The 24,437-nt window shown below is 54.3% G+C and overlaps 1 protein-coding gene across 7 annotated transcripts; it reads right to left on the reverse strand.

Annotated features, from left to right (window-relative positions):
* Positions 1-4,263: 4,263 nt before the first annotated feature.
* Positions 4,264-14,369, reverse strand: poli (polymerase (DNA directed) iota). 7 transcript variants are annotated; one of them, XM_042335996.1, is made up of 9 exons: positions 14,315-14,369; positions 13,132-13,220; positions 10,631-10,795; positions 10,271-10,426; positions 9,475-9,711; positions 8,989-9,167; positions 8,306-8,397; positions 7,462-7,595; positions 4,264-5,998 (listed from the first exon to the last, which is right to left on the reverse strand). In XM_042335996.1, the coding sequence occupies exons 3-9, from the start codon at positions 10,773-10,775 to the stop codon at positions 5,163-5,165; spliced, it is 1,779 nt and encodes a 592-aa protein (XP_042191930.1). In that variant the 5' UTR covers positions 10,776-10,795; positions 13,132-13,220; positions 14,315-14,369; the 3' UTR covers positions 4,264-5,162. The 7 variants fall into 7 exon arrangements, with proteins under 7 accessions (XP_042191930.1, XP_007902223.2, XP_007902224.2 ...); XM_007904032.2 differs by lacking the exon at positions 14,315-14,369 and adding an exon at positions 13,799-14,113; XM_007904033.2 differs by lacking the exon at positions 14,315-14,369 and adding an exon at positions 13,799-13,979 and having other exon boundaries at positions 13,089-13,220.
* Positions 14,370-24,437: the final 10,068 nt, after the last annotated feature.

The raw sequence follows: 24,437 nt of genomic DNA on the forward strand, positions 1-24,437 counted from the left end.
GGGAACGAACTCGCCAGATTTGAGACTTAATCCACAAATGTTTTTTCCTCCTGCCCCTACCTGGTCACTGCAGGGTACCGTACCCCAGTACGCTCCATCCTCGCCCCCCCCCCCCCCCCCACTTTTCTTATTTACATGCTCTCGGCGATGTCATCCGGGCACAAGAGGTCAATATGTATGCAGATGACACCGAAATCTACATCTCCTTCTCCAGCTGCAACTCCAGATCCGCTGATGGAGTAGTCAGCGTGTTTATAGGACACCAAGACCTGGATGAGCGAAAACTTCTGGCAACTGAATGTCGACAAGACGGCAGCTGGACTCCTTGGCTCCTGTCAAAATCTTCTCTCCTGCGGCTCTGACTTCCTCAACCTCCCCGGGCTATCCCTCAGACTCACCAATTCTGTACGTAACCTGAGCATCAGTTTCCATCCCCGCTTTCCTTCCTACTCCATGTCCGGTCTCTGATCAGGACCACTTTCCTCCACCTCCGCCACATCGCCCGCCTCCAATCGTACCTCACACCCTAAGCAGCTTAGACCCTCGTCCACTCTTTGCCATCCCCCGCCTTCACTATTCTTCACTATTCTAATGCGCTCCTCGCCAGTCTCTCTCGGCTCCACTATCCAAAAAAACTCAGGAAATTCAGAACTGGGCTGCCCATATACTCACTATATCAGGATCACACCAGTCCATGCCAGGCTCCACTGGCTCCCTGTCACAGAACAGATCAGCTTCAAAATCCTCACACTCACCAACAAAACCCTTCACGCCCTGACACCTCCCTACCTCTCCAACCTGCTTATTCCCCAATCCATCACACGCTGCCTCTGCTCGGCTAGGTCCAGCCTCCTGCTTGTCCCTCATCCCCTCCGCTCCATCGGCGGCCGGGCTTTCAGCCACTTCATTGCAATGCTTTGGAACTCTCACTCTATCCCTCCGCCTTGCCGCCTTCTTACCCATCTTCAGATAATGCCTGAAGAACTGCCTCTTCAAGCGTGTTTATGGTCACCTTCCTCCTCCCCCAGCTCGGCATCATGCTCCAGAACTTTCAAACCATCTGAGACGCTGCCCCACGTGAAGGCCGCCATATAAATGCCAAGTTGTTGTGATGGGGGTGCGGAGCCTGGTTCGGGTGAGGACACAAGTGGCAGAGTTTCATATCATTTGGACCTTGTTTATAGTGGAGCTAGGAGACCATTAAGGAGAGTATTGGAAAAATCGAGGTGTGAGATGACGAAGGTGTGAATGAGTGTTTCAACAACATTGAGGAGTGTGAGGGTTTGGGCAATATAGTGCAAGTAAAGTCATCTTGGTGCGGGACTGGATGGGAAGTAAAAGGGAAAGCTGGGGATTTAATTGAATGTTAAGGTCGGGGAATATGAGAAAAATTTCACAGTATATATGGGAAGATGCACCCTGCTTATCTAATTCTGAGAGTATTAAGTGCAGGTTGGCGAGAGCCAAGGAGACTTCCTTCACTTTTCCAATAGCCCTGCAGGATGTTTAACCTGAATAGGCAGATGGGACCTTGGTTTAACATCTCATCAAAAGGATGACACCTCCAATGGTGAAGGCTCCTCCAACTCTGCATTTGAGGGTCAGCCAGACTATAAGCCCTGATGCGGAGCTTGAACTCACAACCTTCTGACTCTAAGGCGAGACAGTGACCGAATGGGCCAGGCTGACACCTAAATAATAATAATCCTTGCTTTTGATATGATAGTAATAACCCTCGCATTTGTTATAGTGCCGTATCATGGCATTGCGACGCCTCAAACCGCTTCACAGAATATACTGTAAAGCGAATTTACATACACTTTGTGGGCGAAACGTTGCAGCCAATTGCGTACAGCAGTGTCCCACAAACAGTCGTTGATTGAGCGCCCAAATTATTCCTTTTTCTGGATGATTATTACCTCCGGAAAGCGATCCGCCAATCGACTAACAATCAGGTTCCCACTTACTGCTCAGTAACAGAGGTGTGTGGAGTGAGGAAACTTCTGTAAGATTCCCCCACGCCTGGGAATGGTACCCGGGTCCTCTTACTTGCGAGGCGGGTGCTCAAGGTCTCCTCAGTCACCCGTTATAATCTGGCTAAATCGTGTCTCGCAGATGAAATTGGCCTATAACCACGCTCAGATGGGGTGCCTCGACGGCAGGCCGTCCAACCTCAGGGAGTTGTCGTCACACGAGAGGAGGATCCTGGAGATGTTCGGGCCTGAGCCTGTGATGGGTGTGGGGGAGTGGAGCGTCGAGCTGGAGGAGGACCAATCTGGTACGGTCAACGCAGATACTCACTTGTACACTGGATAACAGCGTAACCCCACGCCCGCACACCAGATACACAGGACCCGTACACCCGCACACCAGATACACAGCGCCCCCACACCCGCACACCAGATACACAGCGCCCCCACACCCGCACACCAGATACACAGCGCCCCCACACCCGCACACCAGATACACAGCGCCCCCACACCCGCACACCAGATACACAGCGCCCCCACACCCGCACACCAGATACACAGCGCCCCCACGCCCGCACACCAGATACACAGCGCCCCCACACCCGCACACCAGATACACAGCGCCCCCACGCCCGCACACCAGATACACAGCGCCCCCACACCAGGTAACATAGCGCCCCCACACCCGATAACAGAGCGCCCGCACACCAGGTAAAAGCGTGGCCCCCGCACTCGTGCCCCGTTAACCACGCGCCACATAACCGCGTGTCCCCTTACCCGCTGCTTGGCCTGGCACAGACACACAGCCGTTTGTGTGGCCAACAGTGCAGGTGTGGAGGTGTGCACGGGGGGGGGGTTCTCGAGCTCTGTACAGTGGTGAGCAGAGCAGGTGTGCACAGGGTGGGGGGGGGCTCGAGCTCTGTACAGTGGTGAGCAGGGCAGGTGTGCACAGGGTGGGGGGGGGTCTCGAGCTCTGTACAGTGGTGAGCAGAGCAGGTGTGCACAGGAGGGGGGGGGGTAAAGTGCTGCAACTCACAACGTGCGACGACCGTTGACGTGAGGCCGGTGCGTGCTGGCGGTTGACGTCGCGCGAGGCCGGTGCGTGCTGACGCTTGACGGCGCGTCCTCGGCGGTTGACGTTGCCAGGGTAACCGTGTCCACTCTCCCCCCCCCCCCTACCCCCCGACAGAGCTGCAGGCCGCGGCGGCGCAGCAGGGCGAGGAGGCCCGGGGCGGCGGCGGCGAGGAGGAGCCGCAGGAGGGGAGCGAGCCCTTCCCCACGGCTGGCCCGAGGCCGGCCTCGCACCCGGGCTCCATGTACTCGCGGGCCCGCACGGCGGGCGGCGGGGTGACGGGGGCCTGGGTGCGGGCCGGCGGCGGCGGCGGCGGGGTGTCGGTGTGGCACTCGGGCGGCGAGGAGGACGAGGAGGAGATGGGGGGAGTTGGCGGCCTGGTCGGCGTCGTGGGGGAGGAGGAAGGCGAGGACCTGGAGGGCGGCGAGCCGCACCCGCTGCCGGGGCAGCCGGTCAGGAGGCTGGGGAGCAGCCGGGCCCAGGCCAGGGCCTTGCCGGTGAGGCTGTCCGCGGGCCGGGCGGGGGCGGGGGTGGGAGCCGGGGCCGGGGCCGAGGAGCGGGGAGTGGGGCCCGTGTTCAGGCGCCAAATGCTCCGTCAGGGCGACGACACGGTGCAGCTGCTGATCGACATGAACGCGGCGGTGCGGAGCGGCCTGGCCCCGGTCCAGCGCTGCGCCGAGCAGCTGCCCGAGGCCCTGGGGGAGCTGCGGCAGGACCTGGTGGAGGAGATGAGCCTCCTGAGGGACGAGATGCGCTGCGGCTGCTCGGACACCGAGTCCCAGGCCGCTCACCCTCACCCTCCGGTCCCACCCCAGCCCACCCCAGCCCCGGGCCTCGACACCCAGGCTCTGCTCCAGGCCGTGGACAAGGCCATCGCCTCGGCCGCCGGTACGCTAAGCGCCGGGATCTCCCAGGCCCTGTCCGGCGGCTTCGCGGCGCTGGGCCGGCAGGTGGAGAGCTCCATGGCGGCGGGGTTCCGGCTGGTGGCCGAGGCCGCAGCCACCATCACCCTCCCTCCTCCTCCTCCTCCTCCCGCCGCCGCCGCCGCCGCCTGGCGTGGGGTGGAAGCCGGGGAGGAGGTGACTCAGAGCCGGGAAGCCTCCCCGCCGAGCCCCGGCCTCTCCCCGGTTACCTGGCACCAGCCCTCGGGAAGCTCGCGGAGAGGCAAGAGGAAAGAGCCGCCCACCCGCAGGGCTTCCAACAACCGCACAGCCTCGGGCAAGAGGCAGCACAGAGGTGATACATAGGGACCCGCTCAGGGGGTGTCAGCCAACACCCACACGGACAGGACAGGACGGTCTGGATGGCCTCCCCCCCCTGTGCTGTAAAAGCTTCTCTCTCTCTCGGACTCTCAGGAAAGGGGAAAAAAAAGGGTGAGGGAGAGAAAGGCAGTGGATTGTAAATATTGTATCTGTAAATATTGTGAATAAAACCAAACACTTGTTCTCACGCCGACTCCCTCCTCCTCTGGTGCTCGCACTCCCACCTCTCTTGTTTGTGGGGCACCTGCTGTGCGCCACTGTGTGTTTTAGGTACAAGGAACTACACGACGAGGTTTCCTTACCGTACAAGAAATGGCAATTGAACGCGGCTTAGTATGTTTGAACAATTGGTTCGGCCATGCTGCAAGCCCGGGTTTAATATACACCGTATATATAAATGAAGATCAGCGGAAAGCTGCATTTAAACGCTTTCCTGAATTCCGCAGGAAATTCGATAGTAAACACAGAAGCAAAGACCAAGGGGTGTAATTCAGTTCGCTGATTAGCAGCAGAAAGACATTCCCCACCTACCGCTTAAAAGCCGCACAATGCCAACTGACTAACTTGGCCGAGAGTTGCGGGGACAAAATTGCTGCGTTTCCCAAAGTCATCTTGTTTAAGTGACGGTGTTAAGCTGTGTCGAACTCCCACGACTTCTGAGCAATGGTGGCTTTCGAACTAACTCCCGTTGCGCTGCCGTCTTGGGCTCCCAAGTCAACCGAGACCGGTTTTCATGCTCGAATAAGCCATCACTAATCCAGCATCATCTTCCAGGTTCTAGACTCTGCTGTATATGAAGAAGTCAATCCTGTTCGCGTGACAGCTCTGAGCACTGGACTCCTGACAGCAGTTCACACTTCAGCTTGGTTTAAAGTACTTAAGGATCCCATGGTCCTGGCTGGACCTCCGGCCTCGCTTGACTCCTCGGCCAGATTCCCCTTTCCCACTTCTCGCTATGGGCCCTGCAGCCTGCTGCCTCCAGCCTGTCAGCAACTCCTTCTGGAGCCCGGGGGGCAGCTGTGAGAAGATCCCCGGGTCCACACCAGACGGAACCTCAACTGAGCACAGTAGGGGATCCCGGTCCTCTGAACCAGTGTGTGTCCTGGAAGGAGTGGGCTGACTTTTCTTCACCTGTGCCACTTCCCCCTGAGCTGCACTCTGCACCGAGCAGGACCTGCTCTCAGCTGGACCTGTGGGATGTGTGGAGACCTCACCCTGCTCAGGTTGTGTGAAGAGATCACGGCAAATACCAAGCTTGCTCCTCTGGGCCCGCTCCCCACCAGCGTCAGCGAGGATTTCCATTTGGAGCTCAGTTGGAAGTTCCTTAAATACATCTGGATCAATCCCAGGCGGGAGGTCACGGTGTGATAACACCAGCTTGTTACTGCGTCCCAATGTTCCCGGAGCAAATGCCAGACGGTTCCCATTGGTGTCTCCTAAATCAGTGCTATCTCCTAAACTGGTGCCTTTTCGATTGGACACCAGCCCTCCTCTTCCTGCTGGCCCGCCCGGATTTGTGTTTTGTGTTAAGTAAAAGCTGATAGAGCCTGGGGCGGAGGCCGAGGCTACAGGCTGGGTGAGGTTGGAGAAGCAGACGCTGATTAGAGTTAGGTGGAAGCCGAGCTCAGCGTTCACCAACCTCCAGAACAGCTTCATCAGGATCTCGACCAGTGCGGACTTGGCATCGTGGCTACCTATCGGGATAAGAGAGGAGAGAGAGGGGGTGGGTCAGAGCTTGAGAGTAAACAACAGCAGAGGCTGGCGCTGTGGAAAATAAGCACGCTCGAAAAGAAATGTATTCAGGCGGGACTTGAAAAAGAAGTGGGCAAGGTGGGAGGGATTGAGGGAGAGTGTTACAGAGTTTTGGGGTGTAGTGGCTGGAAGCATGACCGGAGGGTGCGAGGGATGAGCAAGGGGCCGGTTCCAGTTGAGCGGAGACGCCGGGTGGTGGATTGGAGAGTGAGAGGTCGGAGAGGTAGTGAGGTGCCAGAGAGTGAAGGGATTTGAACACGAGAGTGAGGATCTTGAAGTCGATCCATTTGGTGATGGGAAGTCAGTGGAGTCTGGCCAGAACTGGCGAGATATTTAAGGAGTTTGGTCCGGGTCAGTATGTGGACGGCAGGGTTCTGAATGAGCTGGATCTTTTGAATAGTCGAGCTGGGGAGACCATTGAAGAGTGGGTTTGAGTATTCTAAACGGGAGGTGACAAACACATGGATTTCAGTTGCATTTGGGATAAGTAAAATCGGAAGCGGGCAATGTGGCGGAGGTGGAAGAAGGCGTTCCTGATCAGGGACTGGATGTGGGGGAGGAAGGACAGCTGGGGTCAAACTAGACACCCAGATTGCGCACTGGTTCGGTGAGTGTGAGGGACAGCACAGGGATGTTCAGATCCGCAGGAGTGAAGATGTTTACGGGACCCAAGGAGTATTCCGTCTTGTCCACACTCAGCTGCAGTATCAGGAGGATGTCTCAACGTGGAGTCCTGTAGCTCAGTGATTAGAGCACTCGCTTTGCAAGCGAGAGACCCGAGTTCAATTCCAGGCAGAGGGCGAAACCTTGGGCAAGTTTCCTTACTCCACACAGAGCCTAATAATAATCCCTCCAAAACCCAAAACAATAATAAATTGGTCATTTTCAATCTACGACTGTTTGTGGGACACTGCTGTGCGCAATTGGCTGCCGTGTTCGCCCACAAATATACAAGTCAATTGACTTTACAGTGTGTTCTGTGAAGCGCTTTGGGACGTCCTCCCGACGTGAAAAGCGCTATATCAAATGCAAGGATTATTATTATTATAACATGCTTCACATAACTGACTGTGTGGGGTGCTGGGGGGAGAGGTTGCAAAAGTGTATGGATCTTGAGCTGGAGAGGGATGGGCAGAGGGAATGGAGTTCGACAGAGCAGGGGAATAGCTTGTCCACGGATGGTTTAAGCAGGGGTCATGCCAGCCAGACAGCGTTTGCTGAGCAGAGAGAGCAACTGGGACAGTTTGGGTATAGGAAGTTGCAAGGGTAGAAATAGCAATGGCTGTGGAGGGCTTATGAAGGATGTTGAGTTTGATCTTCTGGAAGTTGAGAGCCAGTGGAGCTGAGATGGTCTCATGGGGCTTAGTGAGGGAGAGGACACGGAGCAGAGATCTGGAAGCATTACCTTCGCTCAGTTTTCGTCTCAGCTGCAAGGGAACCGGACACTGGCGACTCTCCCGGTAGTTAAACCCTCTGTTGGTAGGGATACGGCGAATGGTCAGCCGTACTGTCCGTGCAGTCCGTCCAGCTCTCTGAAGCCTGTGGGGGTGAGATCAAAACATTAGCAGTGACTTGTGTTGACTCTTCAGTGAACGCAAGCGCCAGGCCCATATTTTTATAAAACACTAAAGAATGGCCGCCTTGTAGTCAAGACTGGATAGGCGGTTCCCTCATAATCACCTGCAGGAGTTCCCATTAGGAATTTCCAGGTTGAGAACCTGAGGATTGTCTCGCTGAAGCCCACCGCGGATCTGCCTCGATGAGGCCCACCCACCATGGAGCTGCCTCGCCGAGGCCCATCACAGAGCTGCCATACTGAGGCCCACGGTGGAGCTCACCGAGCTCATCTTAAAACCTTGGTTAGCAAGATTTGGTTAGCACTGGGAGAAATTAGAAAAAAAAAGCACTGGCAGAATTCCCGCTTTTGATTCTCATCCAGTAACCACGACCCCCACCTCTGGGAAATGCATGTGCAGATAGATATCAGCAAGGATAAGATAAGGGCTGGGCTGTAATTACACTTTTCCTTAGCCTTCCAAAACTCATTATCTAAAATCAATCAAAAAGAATGGCCTCCTGGCTAAGATACTGAAGGAGTCTGGGACCCATAGGACTATTCTCAGCCTGAGGCCATGTCTTTAACAACAATTTAATTTTTGTATAAGGTCCTTTATGCGGGGCAGGCCAGCAGAGGTGGTGGGGGGGGGTTTGAAACTGAACACAAACATGAAGGGAAAGAGCTCACAAACCTGTTGAGAAGACTCGTCAGCAGCACTTCAATTTTACTTCTAACTTCGGCCTCTGAGGTGCATTTCCTGAAGGAATCTTCATCACTGAAGGACTGAAGAGGAGATACCAAATAAGATAACCAAACGGTTTAGAACAAGCCATCTTCCCCTGAGAGTCTGACTACGTTCAGCTGAAAGAGTTAAGCGGAGGTGAGAGAGCTTCACTAGGAAGAAGGAAACATTTGGATTTCTTCCATTTCCTCCCATCTTCTGGGGCTCCACGTTTGTGGATACACTAATACCTGGTTCAAGTGGCCATTATTCAGTTGAACAGGTTTCATGCTAACCTCTGACTTTTTTGTGTCACATTAAGAAACTCATCACCGTCTTTAATAGTATCCAAACCAGCCTGAGATAACAATAAACACCCTCACAGGATCCCACTCAAATCTCTGCAAGGTTGTTTGGGATGTTTAACTATGTAAAAGATGCTATATAACTACAGGTTGTTGGTTGACTGGTGTAAAACAAGAGGAGAAATTCCACTTGTGTTGAGACAGACTATTTACTGAGCATTTTACACAGGCAGAATTTGGCAATATTTTCCATATGGAACTGGTTTAAAAATTAAGGCTGCTTGTAATTGCCAAACAAAATCGAGTAAATCTAGACTCAGGGGAAGCATAGCATTGAAGAAGCTTTACCTGAGGTGGTCCCTTGGGAGTCACAGGAGATTTATCCTCTCCAAGGCTCAGTCTCTGGATGCGTTGAGCACCAGATGATCCCAGTTCCTTCTCCAGCACATGCAGGGGGATTGTCTGCAGACTAGACAACGTTCTGACTCCCAGAGCCTCCAGCCGCTTGGCAGTTTTATACCCAATTCCTAGAAAATCCCAGACAGAAAGATTGATGGGATCAAAATCGACAGAAACAAATGAATGAGTTCAGACACAGAGTTGGTGGATGGGGGAACTTAGAATGGGAAGGTCCCGTGAGAAGCAACATGGATGATCTGTGAACCAATGTGTGAGGAGTGGTAGACACTACACCTTACACAAAGCCTGTGAAGCGCTTTCAGATGTCTTTCCGACGTGAAAAGCACTATTGCAAATGCAAGAATGCCAGAAGTAGCAGCAGTAAATAAAAGCACTGAAGGTAAAGGATAAAAGATTAAAGCAGGGAGCTCTTACCAATTAATTGCTGGGGTTGCGTAAGGCTCCTCATGAGCTGCAAGGTGCTGTCTGGAAGCAGTGTGGTTTGCTGGTTGGGTTTGAAGGTGCCGGAGACCATTTTAGCCAGCAGCTTATTGCAGGCGATTCCAGCACAGCCCGTCAGCCCCAGACGATTGTGCAACGCAGCCCGCATCTCAGCCGCAACCTGGGAGCCCAGCGCCAACCGCACCTGCTTCCCGTCGCTGGTGTCTAAAGCTGCACAGATCAACAATGTTAACGTGCAAGAGTCGGCTCAGTCAGCCACAGTCTCGCCCCTGTGTCCAAGTCCCAACATCAGGGGGAGGCGCCCAAGCTGTCTGGATAACATTGGGAAAAAGCCACACTATTGGGGAAGGCTATCCGCAAAAGTGTGAGACACTAAACCTAGTCTTGATATCAACACGGCAAGGAGGAGGATGGAGAAGGCTAATGAATAGGAAAGGTCAGAGAAGCAAGGATCCAAGATTACAGCAGAGAAAGTCGAGGGAGAGGGGAGAGAAAGGCAATTTGGAAAGAGAGGGGAGTGTTTTGGAATGAGAAGTCAATTTTGAATGAAAGGCAATGTAGTTTAGCAAGAGAGGTGGTTCAGAAACAGAGAGAGACTATTTGGAAAAAGGATGTGTTTTGGAAAGAGATGATTTGGAGAGAGAGAGAGGATTTAGAGAGACAATTTGGGAAGAGCAGTTGGAGACGAGAGGATGTCTACTTTCCTCGGCATTACGGTGACCCATCTTGGAATTTTCGCCTGCCAATGTTCTGTAAGTGGAGCGCCTACCCTGGTTGTTGTAGATGTGACCAGATACATAGATCTCTGTGGGGTCTCTGCCACCTCCTATCTGTCCCAGTCTCTTCTCCACCAATTTAGTTGCATCAATAAAGTTCTCATCAAAGCCAAGTCTCTCCACGAGCGGACTGAACTCCTCCAGTAATTCTGAAATCAAAAGCCATGATTCTGAAATCATGAGTCAGAGGTAATTCATTCGCATGGGCAGCACCAGCCCCTACCCCTCCCCTGGTTATTGTTCAACAGGAGTCATGTGGAAGGAATCCCTGCCCCCAATGATTTGTTCCTAAAAAGGATCCAAGAAAGAAAGATTCCAAGCTTGTGGTGAAGTTTGACAGCAGCTTGAGGTACCTGTGACCTTGTATGAGATTTCTCTGTAAGGGGTCAAATCCTCCCCGTTGACCATAACCAGCTCAGGACATTTCTCTTTGGCCTCGTTGAACAACATGAGTTTACTAACCCCACGCTTTCTGGCCTCATAATTGCAAGTGACCATCAAATACTTCTGGTGAACACCTGTAGAGAAGCAATATACTACATAAATCAGTCAATCAGTGATGCGTCAATCAACCCATCAACCCACCTGTCAATCAATACACCACCCACAATTATTGGGCAACAACAACGAGATAACATTTGTATAGCGCCTTTCACGTCAGGAGGTTGTCCCAAGGCGCTGGACAGTGTACAGCATTTCAGCCCCAAGCTGGGGTCGTGGGGAGGGGAGAAGGGAGGGGAAGGGGGGGTGGCCGGTGGCATGGTCGAAGAGGAGAATCTTGAGGCAGGACTTGAAGGAGGCTAAGAAGGGAGCGAAGCAGAGTGATTGGGGGATGAAGTTACACAGGTTTGGGGCAGAGTGGCTGAAGGCTCTCCCACCAATGGTGGACTGGGTGGGCCGGGGGACGTGGAGCAGCCAGAGCCGGCTGAGTGGAGAGAGCAGGCGGGTTGATAGGAAGTTACGAAGTCGCAGAGGTAGGGTGGGGCGAGGCCATGGAGGGCTTCGTAAATGAGGACCAGGATCTTGAACTGGATCCTCTGAAGGATAGGGAGCCAATGGAGACAGACGAGAATGGGGGAGATGGGGTCAGGGAGGAGAAAGGATACGGGCTGCAGAGTTCTGGATTATCTGAAGCCTGTGAAGGGGGGAGTTGGGAAGGCCGAACAGGCGTTTCACAGTCGAGCCTGGAGGTGATGAAGGCATGAACAAGAGTTTCAGTAGCCTGAGTGGTGAGATAGTGGCGGACTCGGGCGATGTTACGGAGGTGAGGGAAGGCAGAGTGGGTCATGGCTTGGATGTGGGGATGAAAAGACAGTTGAGGGTCGAACAAGACACCTAAGTTCCTGACTGGCTGGTGAGTTGTAGTGTGCAACCATGGAGGTTGATGCTGCCAGAGCCTGAGGTGCTGAGGCGTTGGCGCGAGGCAATCAGGAGGGCCTCAGTCTTGTTCACATTCAACTGTAGGAAATTTGCCATCATCCAGGACTTGATGTCCGACAGGCAGTCTGTCAGGACAGCAGTGGTCCTGGAGGTGAGGGTGGAGGCAGAAAGATAGAGTTGGGTGTCATCCGCATACATGTGGAAGTTGACCCCATGTCTGCGGATGATGTCACCAAGGGGGAGCATGTAGATATCAAAGAGGAGAGGGCCAAGGCAGAGCTCTGGGGGACGCCAGACGTGACAGTGTGAGGGCTAGAGGAGAAACCGTTAGAGGCAACAAAGTGGAGACAGTGAGAGAGATAGGAATCGAACCAGGCAAGGGCAAGTCTGTAAAGATTAAGTAAAGAGGAGAGGCGGTGTATGAGGATGGAGCGGTCGACAGTGTCGAAGGCGGCAGAGAGATCGAGGAGGACAAGGAAGCAGAGAGAGCCCTGATCACAGATGTTCAGAACGTCATTTGTGACTTTGACCAGAGCTGTTTCTGTGCTGTGTGCAGCGCGGAAGCTGGATTGGAGGGATTTAAAGAGGGAATGGCGAGAAAGAAAGGAGTGGAGCTGAGACCCGACGATTCGTTCCAGGACCTTGGAGAGGAATGGGAGTTTAGAGATGGGGAGGTAGCTGGAGAGAAGGGATGGATCCAGGGAAGGTTTTTTCAAGATGAAGGTGATGACAGCTGTTTTTAGTGGAGGTGGAAACTGAACCAGTGGACAAGGAGAGGTTGAAGACGTCGGACAAGAGAGGGGTCTGAAGGTGGAGCTGGGAGATGAGAGTGGGGATGGGATCGAGGGAGCAGGTGTTGGGCTTGAGTTTGCAGACAGTTGTGGTGAGGGAGGAGAAAGAAATAGGGTATAGGAGTATAGGGAGGGATGGGTGGGTGTGGATCATGAGGGAGAGGTGATGTGGGGGTGGCTGTGGACGGACCAGAAGTGGCTGAACGTATCCCCTCGATTTTGGATTGGAGGAAGTCCAGCATCTCCTCACAGTTGGAGTTTGAGGAGAAGATGGGCGAGGCGTGGGAAGGTGGACTGAACAGACAGTTTTTGGTGGAAAAGAGAAGCCGGGGGTTGTCCTTTGCCTCCAAGATAACCTTGGAGTAGAAGGAGGATTTGGAGAGCACTGGACTGTACACACATTCACTAGCACTGTACTGTACACCCACACTCACTGGGCACTCACTCACATTTGATCCAAGACCTTATGTGGGACACTACTGTGCCCAATTGGCTTCCGTGTTTCACCCACTAAATATACAATAAAATCACTTTATAGTATATTCTATGAAGCGCTTTGAGACATCTTGAAGATGTGATAAGGTGCTATATCAAATGCAAGAATTATTATTATTTGTTAAAGGAGGTACAGTTTGATTACCTATAGGTTTGTTCCTTAATTTAGGGTTTCGGATCATTTCTACCTGTGCGTAGAAGCAATCCAGGTCGATGTGCACTATGACCCTGCCATCTGCGGCAGTGGTCTCTGGGGCAGCAAACTGGAGGCTTGAACCTGAGGAAACACACAAGATTAACTGGAGGAGTAAAGTATTCAGTCAAATGGCGCATATTCCTCCTTCGTACACACTCGCGTAAAATAAGCAACAGAGTCTCGGCAACCAAATTGGCCACCTGTGGACTGTTACTGTGCGCAAATTGGCAGCTGCGTTTGCCTAAAATAGGCACAGTTAGTACACTTTACAGTAAATCGTGTGAAGCGCTTTGCAGTCAATGTACCAATTGCAACGAGAACGGTTATTTATCAGCAACCGTGGCAGGGACAGTGCTTCCAAATGTTTCTGTTCTTAACGTTTGCAGAAACTTAAGCAAAAAAATAAATAAAAAGGAAATTCAAAACAGATTCTTTCCGCCTCACTGACTCTCTTAACGCAACTGAACCTGCACTGAACTCTCAACCTTCGCTCAAAACGCACAGTCAATTCACTTTACAGCATACTCCGCGATGCGCTTCCAGACGCCTCAGCGACAGTGTCAAACGCAAAGGTTATCAGAGATAACGTTTGAACTCTCTTAACCTGCCTGGACGCCCGAGAGGAGTCAGGGGTTTGGGGTCAAAGCATTCAGCCCTACAGAGCCATTCCCTTTCGCCTTCCTCCTCCGAATCCATCGTCGTCTCTTCGGAGTCCGCGTGGGACCAGAAGCGGCTGTGCCGAGCGCTGCCCTCCAGGGAGGAAGGAGCCCAAGACATCTTCCCCCACTTGTCCCCCAAGTCGAACACCACCACTTGTGAGGCGCAGAGGCCCCCAATGGACAACCAAAACACAAGGCCACGCCCCAGAACAAACCATCTCCAATTATGCTGCGGATATCTGAGCCCCTTCCAATGGAGAAATGGCAGAATTTATAATGGGTTTAGCCCAAAGTCAACCAAATACAGACCCCCCCCCCTCCCCCACCAAAGCAGCACCTGACGTCCTGTCGGTTTGTCCCAGTGGGCATTATTCGAAAGTTTCTCCCCCCCCCCCCCCCAAAGTTCTGCCTCCAAACACCCATAAAAATATAATATTTTTTTATTTTCAAATTTAAAGTTGTTAAGGTTAAAAAAAAAACACACACGACTGCAATAGTTTTCAGGTATTTTCGGACCTCAGCGATTCAGCCCCTGTCACACACTCTCCACTCCAACCACATGTGTGTGGGGGGGAAAAAAAACAACTCCGGTCAAACTACAGTCGGCCCTCACTGGGCCCTCCCTCGTGCGGAACGATATGCTTCTCGGCACCGCGGAGACAAGGCCTCTCTCTCGGCCCCTGATTTCGGAGGGTGAAGCCTTCGTTTCAAAACGCAACCGCCCGCCGTTCATTAACCGAACCGGTGGCACGAGCCAGGGATGGGCAGTGGGGCGGCGCGGGCGGGTGACCGGTGCTGCGGGTTACGGGGCTGGAAACGCGGTGTGGGTGTCGCACTCTTTGGCCAGGCGGAGGAGGAGCCGGGCGGGAGGGAGGGAGTGAGCGGGCGGTTATAAGGCGCTGTTGCGCCGACAGCGACTCAGTCGGAGCGGCGGCAGCTCCGGAGGGCTGTGGTGCACAGAGCGGTCAGAGGTTCCCATCATCTGATAAGACATATCACTTATATCGGACATATCACTTATATATATATAAAAAGATCGAACTCACCACAATTCCTGCCGTTGGCAGTCACTGGAGGGAAGTGTGGGATGAAGGGCTATTTCTCTGCTGATGAGTGTTCTGTTTATTTATAGAGTTTTATTCTCGCATCGTTTGTTGCTGAACCTCAAAAGACGGGACACATTTTCCCCGAGAGAGCCAATACCTAATCTCGGGACTGCAACCAGAAATGGAAGGCTATCTAATTGATATTACATAATTAGCCGCAGTATTAATTGGCTAATATTAGCTGCATTGATACCTTATTTCCTGGGGTTGGTGCCTCTGTGAGGTCCCAACATGAAATGCCCTCTTATCAATGTAAACTCGTTGCTGCGATAGGTTTAAGAGACAATAATAATAATTGCATTTGATATCGCGCTTTTCACATCTTGTAGACGTCTTAAAAGCGCTTCACAGAATAGACTGTAAAGTGAATTGACTGCATATTTGTGGGTGAAACGCACAGCAGTGTCCCGCAAACAGTCATGGATTGAAATGACCCAATTGATTGTGTTTTTTGAGGGATTATTAGGCGTGTGGAGTAAGGAAACTTGCCCAAGGTTTCACCCTGCCGGAAATCTCTTACAGGTGTGCGTATGTATGTATATATATATATATGTAGAGTTGTACACGTATTCACTCATCTGTGCAACACATTCAAAATTATATATATATATATATATGTGTTGCACAGATGAGTGAACACGGGTACAACTCTGTACACTTTTGGTGAAACGCACACAGCGGAGGACGCAGCCCCAAGAGAACGCATTTTGTTTTATTCACAAGATTTACAGATATTTACACGCTTCCCCCCCCCCCCCTCCCCCCTCCGCCACCAACCACCAACCCCCACCATCAAAAAACTGGCCCGTCGGGTCTCGGCGGCGTCACGAGAAAAGCTTACAGCGCAGAGGGAGGCCATCCGGCCCCGTCTACTCCGCGTTGGCGCTGGCTCGCTCACCCCGAACGCAAGACTACCTGCCCCATGGACCTCCCCCCCCCCCCCGCCCCCCACAAGAAGCTACCTTCCCAACCCCCAATGGACCTACCAGTCCCCCCCCACTCTCCTCTCATGGACCTCCCGCCACACCCCAAATGGACCAAACATCTCCCCCTTCAAGGGATCCATCTCAGGTCCTCCCAATGGGATCCATAACAACAACCCCCGCGCCAACTCCCCCCACAGTGGACCTGCAATGGTCCTCACAGCCTCTGCCCCCCATGTTCTCTTCTTCCCCCCCTCCCAATAACCCTATGTGTCTCTTTTCCGCGCCCTCTTGGCCGAGGCTGTGCGGTTACCCGGCGCGCCGCCGCCGCCGCCGCCTTCTTTCCTCTTGCCTCTGTGAGGCGGCGGCGGCGCTGCTGCTGCTGCTCCGGGAGCGGGAGGGGAGGAGGAGGCGGGAGAGGAGCCGGAGGAGGAGGAGGAGGAGGGGGGTGGCGGCCGCCGGGGGGCCTGACCCGGGCCCGGCTGGTGCTGCTCCTCCAGCGGCAGGTCCCACCACAGGGCCTGGGTGTCCCAGGCCGCGGGGGACGAGGACTGACTGGCGGACGGCGTGTCGGCGGCCGCGGCGAAGCTCTCGTCCGTCTGCTGGGCCACCGACACCTGCTGCCGGCGGCGCGGGGCCGAGGCCGAACTCGAGCCCGAGGCTTCTCGGCGCCGCAGGGCCTCGGCCAGCAGGAGGAACCCGGCCGCCATGGAGCGCTCGAGCTGCTGGCACAGCGCGGCCAGGCCTCCCGCCACCGCCCGCGACAGGGAGCCGGTCGCCATGGACACCGAGCGCTCCAGGGCCTCCACCAGAGCCTCGGGGTCGGGGTGGGGCGAGGGCCGAGGCGGGTGCGCGGGGCCCGGGCAGCGCATCTCGTCCCTCAGGAGGCCCATCTCCTCCACCAGGTCCTGCCGCAGCTCCCCCAGGGCCTCGGGCAGCTGCTCGGCGCAGCGCTGGACCGGGGCCAGGCCGCTCCGCACCGCCGCGTTCACGCGGTCCAGCAGCAGCCGCACGGGGTCGTCCTCGGCCGGCGAGGCCGAAATCGAGGTCGGGGTCGGAGGCCGACGCGGCACTTGACGCCGCCTGAAGCCCGCGGGGCCCACGCACTCGGGTCTGAGCCTCGCCTGCGGGAGGGCCTTCCGGGCCTCCAGCTCCTCCTCGTCGGACACGGCCTCGGTCTTTATTCGCTCTCCCTCCTCCCCCTCGGCCCCGTCCTCCTCCAGGCTCCGGCCCGCGGGCCAGCCGCGGCCCGCCACCCGCCCTGGCCGGGCCCGCACATGCCCCGGCCCCGGCCTCGGGTAGCCCTCGCTGCCCTCTGCCGGCGGCTCCTCGTCTGCTCCGCGGGTCTCCTCGCCCTGCTGGGCCCCCGGGGCTTGGGGGTCTGCTGGGGAGAGAGGGGGGGGGGGGGAAGAGAAGGGGAGAGAGAGGCGGGGGAGGGGGAGAGAGAGGGGGGGAGGGGGAGAGAGAGAAGGGGAGAGAGAGGGGGAGAGAGAGGGGGGGGAGAGAGGGGGAGAGAGGGGGGGAGGGGGAGAGAGAGAAGGGGAGAGAGAGGGGGGAGGGGGAGAGAGAGGGGGAGGGGAGAGAGAGAAGGGGAGAGAGAGGCGGGGGAGGGGGAGAGAGAGAAGGGGGAGAGATGGGGAGAGAGGGGGGGAAGGGGAGAGAGAGAAGGGGAGAGAGAGGGGGGGAGGGGGAGAGAGAGGGGGGGGGAGAGAGAGGGGGGGAGAGAGAGAAGGGGAGAGAGAGGGGGGGGAGGGGGAGAGAGAGAAGGGGAGAGAGAGGGGGGAGGGGGAGAGAGAGAAGGGGAGAGAGAGGGGGGGAGGGGGAGAGAGAAGGGGGGGAGGGGGAGAGAGAGAAGGGGGGAGAGAGAGATGGGGGGAGAGGGGGGGGAGGGGGAGAGAGAGAAGGGGGGAGAGAGAGATGGGGAGAGAGGGGGGAGGGGGAGAGAGAGGGGGGGAGGGGGAGAGAGAGGGAGGGGGGGAGGGGGAGAGAGAGAGAGATGGGGGAGAGAAGGGGGGAGGGGGAGAGAGAGAGAGATGGGGGGAGAGAAGGGGGGGAGGGGGGGAGAGAGAGGGGGGAGGGGGAGAGAGAGCGGGGGGGGGGGAGGGGGAGAGAGAGAAGGGGGGGGAGAGAGATGGAGAGAGAGAGAAGTGGGGGAGAGAAAGCGGTAGAGAAAGAGAGAAGGGGTTAGAGAGCGAAGGGGGGGAGACAGAGAGAGAGAGAGACAGACAGACAAGGGAGAGAGAGAGGAGGGAGAGAGATGAGGAGAAGTCAATCCTTGGCTCTGGCCTCATCGCACCTCTCCGACCTCCTCACCCCCCAATCCACCACCCGGTCAACGCCTCCGCTCGTCCCTCGCACCCTCCGACCCACCATCGGTGGCCGCACTTTCAGCCACCGCTCCCCAAAACTGTGCAATGCCCTCCCTCGACCCCGCGGCCGTGCCCCCCCTCTCCCCCCTTTCAAATCCCACCTCTCAGACACAGGTATAGAGAGAGAGACGCACATACACAGGGATTCGCACACACACTCACAGAGCGACACGCATTCTCAGACGCACACGCACGTAGAGACACTCATGAACACATAGAGAGTCACACAGAGAGGAAGACACAAACATACTCAACAACAACAACAACAACAAGATTCCATTTATAAAGCGCCTTTCACGTCGGGAGGACGTCCCAAGGCGCTGCACAGTTGGGTCATGACCCGAGCAGGGGGGGAAATGGTCAGGGTGAGGGGAGGGAAGGGAGGAGCGAGGAGGGGGGAAATGGTCAGGGTGAGGGGAGGGAAGGGAAGGGAGGGAGCGAGGAGGGGGGAAATGGTCAGGGTGAGGGGAGGGAAGGGAGGGAGCGAGGAGGGGGGAAATGGTCAGGGTGAGGGGAGGGAAAGGAGGGAGCGAGGAGGGGGGAAATGGTCAGGGTGAGGGGAGGGAAGGGAGGGAGCGAGGAGGGGGGAAATGATCAGGGTGAGGGGAGGGAAAGGAGGGAGCCAGGAGGGGGAAGAGAGTCGAGAGGGGAGCTGAAGGCTCGCACAGAGAGACACACAGACACTCACAAACAGAGAGAGAGAGAGAGACATACAGACACACACAAATGCACATAGAGACAGACACACACAATCAAACACACAAACACACACAGACAAGTATTTGGGCGGAGGAGGGTATTTGTGGCAGAGGAGGGTTTGTGGCGGAGGAGGGCATTTGTGACAGAGGAGGTCATTTGAGGCGGAGCGGGACGTTTGTGGTGGAGGAGGCTGTTTGTGGCGGAGGAGGGTTTGTGGCGGAGGGGGGCGTGTGATTGAGGAGGGTTTGTGGCGGAGGGGGACGTTTGTGGCGGAGGAGGCTGGTTGTGGCGGAGGAGGGTTTGTGGCGGAGGAGGGCATTTGTGGCAGAGGAGGTCATTTGAGGCGGAGCGGGACGTTTGTGGTGGAGGAGGCTGTTTGTGGCGGAGGAGGGTTTGTGGCGGAGTGGGGGCGTGTGATTGAGGAGGGTTTGTGGCGGAGGGGGACGTTTGTGGCGGAGGAGGGTTTGTGGCGGATTCTGCGGAAACAGTGCAGCCGCACTTTTCTGTTGGCCCAGCGGATAACCACATATCTCCCTTACCCGCTTCCCAGATAACTGCTTGTCCGCTTTACACACATGCTGGACAACCTCTTGCCCTCCTTATCTGCAGACCGGATAATCCCGATAACCGCATGTTCCCCTTACCCACTCGATTTATAGTGACCAGGTCACGACTTTAACCTCAGAAACGCGAGGTCTATGTGATCCAGGTCAATATAGCAGATTCTGCTCCCTGTTATAACGCAGGAACCATCATCCTGTGGAGGGGGGTGGGGGACGAGGGGAGGTAAGTGGCATCTCCTTCTACCTGAAGTAGGTCCAAGGTGAAATGCCCGGCAACGGAATATCGGAATCGAGCCAGCCCTCTGCGGTGGTCAGGGTGGTCTGGCTCCTGCTGATGACAGCAAAGCCCAGCCTGGCTCATCATCGGGGCCCGGAAGGGCAGACTAGTCACTACATGCAGGATATCCTCCCTCTCAGCTCCTGCAAGCCAAAGCCCTAACAGGTAGGGTGGTCCTAGCTGGGCAAGCAGTCGGGGAAAGCTTGCCAGACAGCGATGTCAATGGCAAGCTATGCGGGTTTAGCTGGTTAGATTCCAGCTGTATTCCAAACCACATTCCCAGGTGCCTAAGCCAACCTGTGCCTAATGCTTTCCGGAATTAGGTAAGCAGGATGTGTCCCTCCGGGGAGAGAGAGCGCATTCCGTTCCAACAATCTTATCTCTGGGATTTCCATGTGTAGGTGGGACGTGGAATTCTCAGTTTTTCAAATCCCACCTGAAAATCTTCCTCTTCGTCCGTGCTTATCGCCACCTCCCCCTCCTCCAACCTCCACCCCCCCCCCCCCCCGGCTCAGAGTCAGGCTCCACCACTGTTAGACACTCTTGAGACGCTACTCTGCTTGGAGTGCAAATTGTTGTTCCGAGGATGGTACGCAAGTCCAACTTGCAGGAGATAATGTTAGCAGCGACCTAGAAGGTGTCAAACTTTAGAGTGGGAAGCCAGCTTGTTAGTTGGAACTCGGGTGTATCAAGTCTATGGTGAGTAGAATGAGGAGGTTATATGGGTCCATAGTAGACCCGCACTCTTGAAAGGCGCTATAATGGGGTTTTCCCTATAACTTGCAATAAAGAGAGAGATACTGTTAAAGGGGGGGACGGGAGGTAACGCATACACACACGAGAGGCATAGAGAGACACGCACAAGCACACAAAGACCCATTATCTGCACTGTTTTCATATCCACAATGGGGCTGCTTTCAATTAGTGCAGATATCAGGCTCCTTAACAAGTCGGTTCCCAGCAATTCCATAGATTGCGCTGGGGAAGAATGGAGTGAGGTTTTCCCGTTAGGAGAACGCGTGCACAACTCACCAAGGAATCCCGTCAACAATGACCCCCTCCTAACAGCGGGGAGGGGAGTGGGGGAGGGTCATTACCCACCTGTTTGGTCCTCCTCCAAGCCCACGTTCCACTCCCCCACTTCCATTGCCGGCTCCGGCCCGAACATCTCCAGCATCCGCTCCTCGTGTGGTGACAGCTCCCTGAGTCCGGGGGGCCTGCCATCGAGGCACGCTAACTGAGCTTTGTTATACGCCACTTTAAGCTGCAGAACAGAACATGGCAGCACTATTATAATATTAATATAATAATCCTTATATTTGCCCACATACACAGTCAACATCAACAGCAACAACAAGATTCCATTTATAAAGCGCCTTTCACGTTGGGAGGACGTCCCAAGGTGCTGTATAGTTAGGTCAGGACCCAAGCAGGGGGAAAATGGTCAGGGGGAGGGGAGGGAAGGGAGGGAGCGAGGAGGGGGTAGAGAGTCGAGAGGGGAGCTGAAGGCACGGTCAAAGAGAAAGGTCTTGAGACCGGTCTTGAAGGAGGAAAGGGAGGAAGCGGCGAAGGCACTGGGGATAGAGTTCCAGAGCCTCGGGCCTGAGAGGCTGAAGGCCCGGCCACCGATGGTAGGGCGGTTGGGGCGGGGGACGTGGAGCAGACCGGAGCCAGAGGAACGGAGGGTACGGGCAGGTAGGTAGGGGGATAGTAGGTCGGAGAGGTAGGAGGGAGCAAGGCCGTGAATGGCCTTGTAGGTGAGGATGAGGATCTTGAAGTCAAATCCATTTTACAATAATTTCTGTGAAGCTCTTTTAGACGTCTGAACGACGTGACGAGGCAATAAAAAACTCAAGGATTAATACTATTTTGACATTGCGTCTTGTAAGTCTTCGAGATATCTCAAACGTGCTTCACCGAATGTGATGCCTTATTTATAGCATTATATCCCCACAAACAGCCATGAAGAGAATGACTGATTTTATCGGGGGGATTATCAGCCAAGGAAACCAGGAGAAACTCCTCTTTTCTGATTGGGATCTTAAACTCCACATGAAGAGGCCCAGAAGACCTCAGTTTAATATTTCATCCATAGGACGGACCCTCGAATATTACAGTTCTCCTGTATTGGAATGGGAGTGGGCAGCACTCTCCCCAATGAGTCAGAAGGTTGTGGGTTCAAATAATAATAATAATAATAATAATAATAATAATCCTTGCATTTGATATAGCGCTTTTCACGTCGGGAGGACGTCCCAAAGCGCTTCACAGAACACACTGTAAAGTGAATTGACTGTATATTTGTGGGCGAACGCGGCAGCCAATTGCGCACAGCAATGTCCCACAAACAGTTGTAGATTGAAAATGACCAATTTAATTATTGTTTTTTTTTTGGAGGGATTATTATTAGGCTCTGTGTGGAGTAAGGAAACTTGCCCAAGGTTTCGCCCTCTGCCTGGAATTGAACTCAGGTCTCTCACTTGCAAAGCGAGTGCTCTAACCACTGAGCTACAGGACTCCAAAATCCCCCACATGTTGGGACCTTGAGCTCGTTCTAGCCTGATGTTCCAATACAGTGTTGGGGAAGAACAGCATTGATGGAGGTGCCTTCCTATGGATGAGATGTTAAACTGAGGTCCTGGCTGCCTGTTCAAGTGGATATAAAAAAGGGAGTTTCTTCTGCTGTCCCAGCCAGCAATTGCCCAAATAAAATTGGTCCCTCACTTCATGCTGTTTATGGGATGTTGCTGTGCGCAAACTGGCTGCTGCTTTGCTAACCCTAACCCTCCATGGTTGCACACTTCAACTCACTGCCAGTGAGGAACCTCGGTGTCTTGTTCGACCCTCAACTGTCTTCTTCCCCACATCCAAGCCATGACCCGCTCTGCCTTCCCTCACCTCCGTAACATCGCCCGACTCTGCCACTACCTCACCCTCAGGCCACTGAAACTCTTGTTCATGCCTTCACCTCCAGGCTCGACTATGCAAACGCTCTGCTTGTCGGCCTTCCCAACTCCTCCCTCCACAGGCTGCAGATAATCCAGAACTCTGCAGCCCGTGTCCTCTCCCGCACCAAACTCTGTGACCCCATCTCCCCCACTCTCGCCCGACTCCACTGGCTCACTATCCTTCAGAGGATCCAGTTCAAGATCCTGGTCCTCACATGGTCTCCATGGTCTCGCCCCACCCTACCTCTGTGACCTCCTAACCCCCTACCAACCCGCCCGCTCCCTCCGCTCTGCCGGCTCCGGCCTACTCCACATGCCCCAACCCACCATTGGCGGGAGAGCTTTCAGCCACTCTGCCCCCAACCTCTGGAACTCCATTCCCCAATCACTCCGCCTCGCCCCCTCCTTAGCCTCCTTCAAGTCCTGCCTCAAAACCCTCCTCTTCGACCATGCCATCGGCCACCCCCCTTCACCTCCCTTCCCTTCTCCCCCTCCCTGACCCCAGCTCGGGTCTGAAATGCTGTACACTCTCCAGCGCCTTAGGATGTCCTCCCGACGTGAAAGGAGCTATACAAATGTTGTATCTTGTTGTTGCTTTGACCTGGAAAAGTCACTCCACTTTACAGATATCTTTGTGAAGCGCTTTAAGGCGAGGTGGTAAATTATGATAAACAATCCTTACGTTTGATACAGCGCCTTTCACGTCGGGTGGATACCTCAAAGCGTTTCACAAGATACACTGCAAAGTGGCGTGACTGTATTTTGTAGTTGAACCCAATAAGGCAACGATTAATTACAATAAAAGGTAAAAGGCAAATCATCGTATCCTGTGCCCTTTACCATTCCAAAAACCTCCCTTCCCAATCTCTCCCCAAGACAGCGAATGAGAGACGAACTATTTTGCCAGCAATTCCACCCACAGTGGGGAAATGTAATGTTAAATGTTTAACTGTGGCCACTTTTAAATAATCCTATCTTCGAGACGTCTCAAAGCGCTTCACAGAATATACGTAAAGTGAATTCACTGTATATGTGGACGAAATGCGGCAGCCAATTGTGCACAGCAGTGTCCCACAAACAATCGTAGATTGAATGACCAATTTTTTTTATGATTATTACCCTTGGAAAAGTGATCCGCCAATCAACTAATAACACGTATTCCTAGTTACTGCGAGGTAAACAGGTGTGTGGAGTCAAGAAACTTGCCTCACGTTTTGCTCTGCCCGGGAATCGAACCCCAGTCCTCTCGCTTGTGAGCCGAATGCTCTAACTACTAAGCTTCAGGAATCCACTGACCCTTTGCCCAACCCTTCAAACATAGTTTTCTTTTAGGAAGTAACATTATGAGATACAGTACATAGGTAGTTTGGGACATATGTGCATGCCGAGAAGGTGGAAAGTGAACTAGATGGACCTCGGTCTTTTTTTGTCTGGCATTTCTTACGTTCTTATGCGTACCCCAAGTTGGACTTTGCAGTAGTGTAGTTCCTCTATTACATTGTGTTCAGTTGGTGTCACAATTCTGTAGAGTCCCCAAACCAGACGAGGTGTCAGCCTGGCTCAGTAGGTAGCACTCTCGCCTCTGAGTCAAAAGGTTGTGAGTTCAAGTCCCACGTCGGGACCTTTGAGCTCGCAGTCTAGGCTGACCCTTTAATACAGTGTTGGGGGAGCACTGTACTGTCAGAGGTGCTCTCTCTTGGATGGGATATTAAACCGAGGTCCAATCTGCCTATTCGGATAGATCTTTAAGCACT

Source organism: Callorhinchus milii, unplaced genomic scaffold (assembly GCF_018977255.1).
Source record: "Callorhinchus milii isolate IMCB2004 unplaced genomic scaffold, IMCB_Cmil_1.0 Scaffold1, whole genome shotgun sequence".
Lineage (NCBI taxonomy): Eukaryota > Metazoa > Chordata > Chondrichthyes > Chimaeriformes > Callorhinchidae > Callorhinchus > Callorhinchus milii.

What these genes read in the sequence shown, in the direction of transcription:
- poli (XM_007904032.2), bottom strand. Translation starts at nt 14,016, where the DNA reads ATGGTTTGTTCTGGGGCGTGGCCTTGTGTTTTGGTTGTCCATTGGGGG. An exon ending in AGGCGAAAGGGAATGGCTCT is followed by an intron (nt 13,221 to 13,798) that starts GTAGGGCTGAAT and finishes GTGTTTCCTCAG; the next exon opens with GTTCAAGCCTCCAGTTTGCT. An exon ending in CTCCCAAGGGACCACCTCAG is followed by an intron (nt 8,398 to 8,988) that starts GTAAAGCTTCTT and finishes TCTCCTCTTCAG; the next exon opens with TCCTTCAGTGATGAAGATTC.